Source organism: Seriola lalandi, unplaced genomic scaffold (assembly GCF_002814215.2).
Source record: "Seriola lalandi dorsalis isolate HSWRI2012SDOR001 ecotype SW California unplaced genomic scaffold, Sedor1 jcf7180002054997, whole genome shotgun sequence".
In the NCBI taxonomy this organism is placed as follows: domain Eukaryota; kingdom Metazoa; phylum Chordata; class Actinopteri; order Carangiformes; family Carangidae; genus Seriola; species Seriola lalandi.
In genome coordinates this window covers 861,368-870,127 of record NW_019525546.1, presented here as the reverse complement: position 1 = coordinate 870,127, position 8,760 = coordinate 861,368, and the positions used below count along the sequence as shown (strand labels likewise).

The following is an 8,760-nucleotide window of genomic DNA, read 5'->3' as shown; positions in this document are numbered from 1 at the left end:
TTTATCAAGAGGACTAACTGACCTTATGGACCGTCTGTCTTTATATGCATAAACAGCCTCCTTTATTCTTTTCCATGTCTGTCTATTTACCCTTCTCATAGTACTGGGAGCAGGCTGCTTTTTTTTTTATTGGATATGTGCTCAACCCGTTGGCATTATAACTGTATAATATAATTTATCATTTGTACTATTGTAACATACTGTTCTTCTGTATACCTTATTATTCCGTGTAATGGGTTTTGTAGGAAAAGTCACCGTGGTATTTTAACGGCATCTAAACAAACGAACGCAGCAGGCCGCACCCTGTTGGATGAGGACAACTGTAGCTGCATTGGTTGAAAATAAAATGTGTATCACTTCAGCTCTGTAAATCCAGTGTCTGTGTCCTTGTATTTTTTTTAACCAAATGTCCAAACATGATCAGAAAACTGAAATTTCACATAACACTAGGTCAAGAATGAGTCCAAATTCAGTGACATATGCTTTTAACAATATAAATATAGTCAAAACATTCAAATGTGAGAAAGTACATTTATTTAAGAAAGTAAAAAAAAAATTGTGAAGCAAATACATTTTAAAACGGCTTAAAACAGCTTTGAATGTATCTAGTAAAATTTAATTTTTTTTATTTCTATACATTTTACTATGAAAAATTGTGTGTGTTCTGGTGTTCACTTTGTTTCTGAAGTGAAGTGGCTGTGGCAACAATCAACTGGACAACTGGGGAAAGTTAGAGACATTTTCTATTTAACGTATTGTGCTTTCGTTTTGGTGGGGACCAAGCATCCTTGATGGCAAAAAAAGAATAGCTGCAAGTTGTATCTCAAGAAAAAAAAGTCTCATGTTATTACATATTGTATGGTTGTTCCTCTGTTGACCAGCCAGATGTGACAGATGGTGTGTTTGCAGGGCTTGATGGCCCTGTGTCATAGCCCAGCTTCTTCATGTCTTTAGTCATGATGTGAAAGGAAACTGTGACAAAGCCCTGGGAACGAACCCGCGTCACTGCAAACAGATATCGTACAGGATACATATTGTAGAAATAACAATGTTAAAAGACTTAAACACAATTTTAACATAAAACGTACTTAATCAATTAAATGGGAATTGAAGTGTGTACCTCACTTAAAATTATTTGGTAATTTAGTAACTTCAAATATTTTCTATCTATATAGAAGAAATTTACATTACATTGGGTAAAATGCATTAAACTCCCGAGTTCCACATGTCCACATCTATTTATTAGAGAGAGCAGAAACAAACCTTCTCTGCCTTCACCCTGGGCCACTACTTTAGGGTCTGTGTACTCGGGCCGCCGTCCCAACAGCCAGCTAAACAAGGAGAAAACCAGGTTAAGAAGTACAGACAGCAAAAAAAAACTAAAGAGACACAGGCATGACACCTCCAAGTCAACTGACAATATATTGTATATATTTTATAGACTGATGGATTAGCCACCGATACATGAGGTTAATTTTGGGCTTTTACTTCAAGACGTACATTGTTTTTTCCAGTATCATTCTCTTTCTGGCAATTTGTTTAAGCAATTTTCAAACTTTTCATGAAGAGAAATCTTGTGCTACAAATTGATTCAACCAATCACAAAATATTATGCACTTCCTATCCTATATTATCCCCTTCTCCGACACACAGCAAGTGACGTTAATGTACGTGTAAAGTATAACTAGGTAGAGTGCATTAGCAAAAAAGAGAACCACCTACTTATACCTGTCACATTTTCCCAGATCAAGTGGGAAAACAAAATCTGGTAACCATTGTTGCTGTTTAAATTGTGAATTCAAAGGTCCAGATGTGCATCTGTGCATCGTTAACAGCCTACTGTGTTGTTGGGAATTCAAAAAAACATTGAATACCTTGTGAATACCAATGTCTTTCCATGCACTGATAACAGCAGCTGGGAAACAACACACATTGATGTGGAGTAATCTCACATTAGAGGCCAAAGACTTTAGCCTCAGTGGGACTCACACGGAGGAGCAGTAAATATTTGATAACACTCGGAGATCGGCTGTTTCACCCAGCTGGCACAACTCATCAGTCACAGCTGCTGAGAGAGAGAAAACTAAACACAAAACTCTTCACATATCTCACCTTGTGAATTTCTGAAGTCTCCATGTGGGCTCAGGAACAAACATGGGGATGGTTCTTGTATGTCTGGGAAATAAAACACATAACAGAAAATAAATTGTACTTTTAATAAACATAAAAGTACAATTCAATCACATCAAGCAAAAATCACACCCCACCTTACTGTGGTTACACTTTATTCTTGTGAAGGAAAAAAGTCATATGCGAATGCTTTAGGAAGGAATGTGAAATTTTTCTAACTAGTCACTTAAAATGCAAGCACTAGTACTACTAAAATTGATGCCTTCTTTTAGTATATTTAAAAAAAACAAAAAACAGAAGAAGTTTATGGAGGGTGTACTGACTGTCCAGGATTGAAGGGGATGTGTGTTGCTCCATAGCCCCGGACCACATCGTTGCCAAACACATCTGGACCATACACACTTACCACAAGCTGAGGCCCTGTAAAATGAAGAGGAAATCCAAACTGAAATCTCAGTATTATTCATACTTTTTATAGAATATGATTTGTATAGGAATGTCAGTGATATTTATCAATCCATGGATAAACAACAGTGACAGCTGCCAACCAACAGTGCATGGTTTGTATATGTGTGAGTAATGCTTACATCCAGATGGGTTTGTGCTCTTAAATGTTGTTTCCAGTGGGAAGTTCCATATTAATCTGTGTGAAGACTGACTGCCTTTACAGGTTATTTGAGTGATGCCTTCCTCCAACCCCTAGAGAGAAACAAGACGGACACAAAGATTTACAAATATGATGATAACCAGACATGAGTTTACCTCTTCTATGTCTTCTTTTATGTATATTATGAAATATTACTACTTTTCAAACCTTTGGGAATAATTAATGGTTCCTAACATCAGAGTTAATGAGCATGGTCTTCCTTAAAGAACAGAACAATAGCACTACACCATCATACCTTACTGCAGCGCTGTTGTCGCATCCGGAAAACACTCTCAACAATTTTATAATAAAATAAGTGAATTAGCCCATCACATTTGTAGACAAGAATTTCTATTCTAAGGAGACACTTGTAAAACCTGAATTAAGAGTTCTGTATAAATTTATCTACAGTTGACCGCCCTGTTAACAAAGATAACACCTTAGTCCCTGGTCACCATGCTCATAATGAGATTTAATGCAATTAGCCGAAAAGCTTTTCAAACTTTACATTAAAGAGTAACTTGTATTTTAGAAGAATGCTGGCACAGAAATATACAGTGGCTGTCTGTAACCATCAGTTATTTTCATTATTAATTGATCCGTTGATTATTTTGATAAATGTATATGTTGTTTAGTCAATTTAATGTCAGAAAAATTTTAATAATGTCCATCACAAATACCAAGTACCCAGCCAACAGACAAAACACTAATATATTAAATTTATAGTGACATAAAGCAGATTAAAACAGCAAATGTGCACATTTGAGAAGAAATGTTTGAGAGATGACTTTGAATCAATTATTTGATTACCAACTGGAGTTATAATTGTCTAATTGTTCCAGCACTAAACTACACATTTGTATAAAGGTTTATATTATGAATACATTTCTTTTAAGGCTTGCTTTGTAGAAGAGCTTCTACATGAAAACAAGTACGCACGGCTTGATTTTCAGGTCACCAAAATTTAGACAGAATATAATGCATATCTTGCATTCAAATAGGTGAGTATGAAGTTTGGTGCATTAATAATATAAGACAGTCGTAAAAGACATAGCCTTCATGTCATCCGCCTGCTACTCACCGAGGTGGGAGCCCAGTCGTGTCCGTAGACAAAACAGTATTTACAATACAGGTTGTCATACTCTGGAAACTGAAATACAACACGAAAGTACAAGACGTTAACTCCCTACCTGTGTGTAACGAAACACAAATTCGGATAAAAAAACACATGCTACCAGTACTGCTGATGCTAAAAAAATGTTGTTGCTAGGCTAGGCTAACTAAGAGAAACCACTCACATTAGCTCCCTCAATTTGACCGTTCACTGTGAGGAGAAACACTGACGGGTTGCTCGTGGCCATAACAGCTTCGGTTAGTAAACATAAAAATTAAATGAGTCTTTGTTTCACAACTAACTATTATCATAAAGTCAGTTCAGAAAAATCCTACTGCTACTCATTGAAACAAGCCCCGTCCGTTGCTAGGACGACGCTTGCTCCTCCTCACGGCAACCAACTAGGTCCAAACTGAACGGAAGCGCAGAAGAGCTGCTGAACTATAACTGATGTCCACAAGATGGCGGCGGTGTTTCAAACACGCGTGCGTTCGATTGAAGTTCTTCTGACACAAAAGATGCCCTCTCCTGCACCGGAAAATAACTTTTACACCATGTACAATGTTGGCGCAGGGCTACTTTAAGTCGAACACAACATGGCCCCAGTTAGAAAGGCCGTGGCTGCCTTTTAATTAATCAAATTGCACTACAACTGAGGAACTCCGTCTGCTGAAGAAGACCACGAAATGTGGGGCATGCTTCGGAAACGCAGTAAGTGGACTTTGAGTGGAGCAGTTTTGTGAAAATTCCATGAAGTTTTTAGCTGTTGTGGAAAGGGGAAAATGGGAAATGTTTTTTATTTTATTTTATTTTTTATAGGCAATTGATTCCAGATAGCAACCTGAAAAAAAAACTAGGTTACATTTACCTTATTTATCCCCAGCTCCAAGGTTAACCCAGAACAGTCAATATATGAATTTCATCAATTCCCAGAAAGTCCAAAGTCAACTATTATTCAACTATTAAACTTGAATTAAACATTTGCTTTAAACACAAACAAAATATTAATTTTCCAGTTGATAACTTTGTGCAGTGCTGTGTGCCACTGAGAATAACAAGGACATGTTCTCAGAGAGGGAGATTTCTCTCAATATTCTTGCATTTGAGAATAAATTAGATGAAACATATTTTATAATTATACAACAGAATCATCTGTATAAGTGATCTTGCATTGTAGAGCATTTGACATAGCTTTTGGCTATCACATTAACAGAAACCATAATCTAACAGTTAAATTATATAAATTGTGGAAATTGTGTTTTGGTAGATGGAGTTATACTCTGAGAATTTAGACTTGTATTCTCATTAATCCTAAAATCCACCCTGACTGTGTCTCTGTTCCTGTGTAACCAAAGCCTAGGATTCACTTAAAAAACTGTCTGACAACATTAACACATGCCTGAATGACATGCTGTGCTGAAGCAAACAATAATTACAGTGGGCCACATATGATGTCTCCCACAACACCATATTGCTGTGAGGAGCGTGGCCTGTTTTAAAGGACATTGCACTCAAAATAGCCTATACTTCAGGGTAATTATTAGGCTACGTATCCATTAGCTGCCTTTGTTCCGATAATTAGCTATGTTTTAGTTTTAGGTTGGGAAATCAATTGTTTCTATCAGCTCTGTCACACACACCAATAATTTCCCCCTCTGTCCTTCTGCCCACTCCCACACCACTCTTTCTTTCTGTCTGTGTTATAGGTTGGTGTGTTTGTGCTGTCAGACAGCAGCGGGCCCCCTGAGTCTCTGACCTTTATTAGTGCCCAAACAGCAGCTCTCTTTCCATCCTCCATCCTTTCACCACTCTGTTCATCCACCATCCCCAGAGCTTCTGTCGTTTTTTTTGCCCTGTCTCCCATCATAACCTGCTCATTATGAAGTCAAGAAAGCAATAACCTGGCAGAAGTAAACAGGCCATCATTACATATTCAGCCGACAGACATCAGCCATCCCCAAAGTCTCAGACTTTCATGTAAATACCAATAAGATTGCACTGTAGCCTTGTCCGATAAATGCAGTAAGTAATTCTCTTCTACGTGTATCCTCTCTCCACTTGCACTTCCTTCCTCCCACCCTCTCCTTCACTCATCGATTCCTTACTCCCTTCATCCAACTCTTATCATCCTCCTTTTGACCTCTTTAAGTCTTCTTCCTCCCTCTTATATCTCTCCTCTGCTGTACCTCTTCTTCTCCATCTCCAATCCATCCTTTTTCTGTCCCACTTTTTTTCTAGCGTCCCTTAGTCCCCCACTAACACCATATCACTTTTCATGTCATTCCCAGCATCCCTCTATCCCTCCTTCTCTTCATCTCACCACTTCATTGATCCTCCTTCTTCTCCACCTGCCAAATTTGTATCTCTTTGTGTTTCTCCACCTCCTGCACTCCTTCTGGCCTGTTTTCATCTCTCATCATCTCCCTATTGCTTTTTCTCCTCTTGCCAGCATCTCTCTCTTCTTCCTCTCCAATATCCTGCCCATTTCTCTTCTTCATCCCCCTCCCCACAACAACCTCCTTGTCTCTTTCTCCTCCTCTGAACATGTAACATTCCTCCCTCTTCTCCTCCCTTCTTTAGTCTCCTTTCCTTATTCACCTGTCATGGCTCTGTCCCTCAGTTTCCTCTGCTCTCCGCCCTCCTATCCCTTTCTCTCCTCACCCTCTCATCTCTCTGACCCTTTTTTGGGCTCCATCTCTCTACTTCCTCCTTCTTGCCAAATGCCCGATTTAGAGTAAGACAGCCTCACGACTGGCGGCCCATTTAAAGCCGCTGTGGAGTGGCCAGTCCAAAGGCATCCTGTGGCCCCTAACAGATCTTCTATGGACTTTTTACCTAAAACATGTACACTTGTAAAATCTGGAGTGTTTTTCTTCAATTTCCACATTTTTTGTGTGTGCATTTCCAAATATAAGCCCACAGAATTGGCCTGGAAATGGCTATGGGAGGTAGTAACACATAATAGGACTGTTTATAATCTCACTGAACATGGGAACACATAGTGCCAAGTGCCTTTCACAGGTCCCTACATGATTGAAAGTGAAACAGCATGTTTCTTATATGTATTCTTAATGGATATATCTTTATGTCACAGAGCACACAATGATCTCATGCCTGGAGGCTGCAGCATCTTGGAGAAAATGCCTCGCTGAAGTGCCCTTCACAGGTGGCTACTGGGGGAGTGTGATTCATCCAGAACAGGGGTGGAGAGAGGTATAGTAGAGAAACACCGCTTTCCTATTTTTGCTTAAACACACATGCACACACCATATAAGATAGTTTCTGCTCAGTAACAGATTGTCACAAAATATTGTGTACGACAAGCATAATTCAGTGAGTCGTATTTCCCTAATTTTCAAACTGGTGCACACAGAACAGCAAAGTAAGAGGCGCTGATGGAGGTTAATGTCTCTAACTGTGTGTGACTAATGGTCCATGACCACCGGTTCAGTGACTTTGCTCCTAAGAGAAAGCCCGGGCACTTGACCTGCTGTCCAAGCAAGATGCATAGGAGGAGAAAATACAAATGTGTGTTGGGACGGAGAGGATGGATAGGGATTTCTGTTGGTTTTGGACTTCTGGGTATATTTCTCAATTTACTGACGTTTTATCTCGCCAACAACAAATTGAAAATATAATGGACTGATTAATTGGTAGTAAAAATAATTGCTAAATGAGTTGCAACACTAGAATGAATGAGGGAAAGAAAGGGAGGAGATTCTGTAGGTATGGTTTGAGAGGATTTGTAGAATATGTTCGGAAACCAGAAACCAACAGAAACCAACCCGAACTCAATTAATCTAATGTACCTACCTGCCTAACTAACTATTGTGTCGATCGTGTTGCACTGTTCCTTTATTAAAGCTGCCAGGGCATTTCCATGGCAGGCGTTTTCAGTGGCTTTATGAAGAGATCTACCTGTGTTATGATACCTGCGACAGTCGATACATTCAGCCTGTCTAACAAAAAACGACCAAACTGTCTTCTGCCACCCTTCACTTTCAGTATAATGAGCTGTTCTTCTGGCTGTCTCTTCCTCGGTCGAGCCTCTGTCTCTTATTATGCCTCTGTTTCTAGCTAAACTGACTGCAGAAGTTTCTTGTCTAAGTTGTCTTCTTGTCTAGCTAACTTTGGCTGCTTTCTGCTGTGGCTAAATTCTACAGTTTGGTCTGCGTGTGTGCAAAAATTGTGTGTGTATGTGTGTGCATGCATCTGTGTGGTGCATACATGTAGGTGTGTGTGTGTGTATGTGTGTGGTCCTTCTTTGTCCCAGTTTGAATCTTTTATTCCCTCTGGGAGAGGCACCAAAACTCCTCATCATATTTTTAAACTACTCCCCTCCTCCTAGCCCACGCTATAACCCCTCTCCCTGCCTCACCCCAAATGCCTCTGCCTCAGACTCAGAGTCGTCTTGGCTCCCAAGGGCCCATCTGTCCAGAATCAGGTTGGCCAGTTTAGGCCAAAGGCTTTAGAGCATTAGAGCAGGTTTTTCAGTAAAGAACACACTTCATTCACACTCAGATCAACAATTTTTGTTTCAAAGGAATCGTTCGACATTTTAGAAAATAAGCTTATTTGCTCTCTTGCCGAGAGTAAGATGAGAAGATAGATAACAAAATCTACAAACTAGCACATTCAAACCTCACTGATTACCAAGTTGCATTTTGTTGGTTTAATCCATACAAAAAATTGAAGTTTAAAAATGAAACAGTGCGGTTTTACGTGGGCTTATTTTTAACTCCTGCTAGCTGCAATATAGAATATGTCAGGTTAGCTTGCCAGAGTCTACAGATGTTTATCGAAGTGTTGCGTGAAGGTAAGGTGCTACATAGAAATGAATGTATTCTCAAGTTTCATCAACTTGCTTTAG

At 39.3% G+C, this 8,760-nt stretch overlaps 1 protein-coding gene across 1 annotated transcript; it reads right to left on the bottom strand.

The window, feature by feature from the left end:
- Nucleotides 1-517: 517 nt before the first annotated feature.
- On the bottom strand, nt 518-4,260 carry b9d1 (B9 protein domain 1). Its single transcript, XM_023397120.2, has 7 exons — nt 4,075-4,260; nt 3,858-3,926; nt 2,718-2,829; nt 2,454-2,550; nt 2,113-2,175; nt 1,264-1,331; nt 518-1,005 (listed from the first exon to the last, which is right to left on the bottom strand). The coding sequence occupies exons 1-7, from the start codon at nt 4,135-4,137 to the stop codon at nt 848-850; spliced, it is 630 nt and encodes a 209-aa protein (XP_023252888.1). The 5' UTR covers nt 4,138-4,260; the 3' UTR covers nt 518-847.
- Between the last annotated feature and the right edge of the window lie 4,500 nt (nt 4,261-8,760).

Bases quoted from the DNA above. Each gene is read 5' to 3' on its own strand.
- b9d1 (XM_023397120.2), bottom strand. From the start codon at position 4,137: ATGGCCACGAGCAACCCGTCAGTGTTTCTCCTCACAGTGAACGGTCAA. The intron at 2,830-3,857 runs GTGAGTAGCAGG...GTTTCTCTCTAG, and splicing joins ACGACTGGGCTCCCACCTCG to GGGTTGGAGGAAGGCATCAC. The intron at 1,332-2,112 runs GTGAGATATGTG...CTCCTTGTTTAG, and splicing joins AGACTTCAGAAATTCACAAG to CTGGCTGTTGGGACGGCGGC.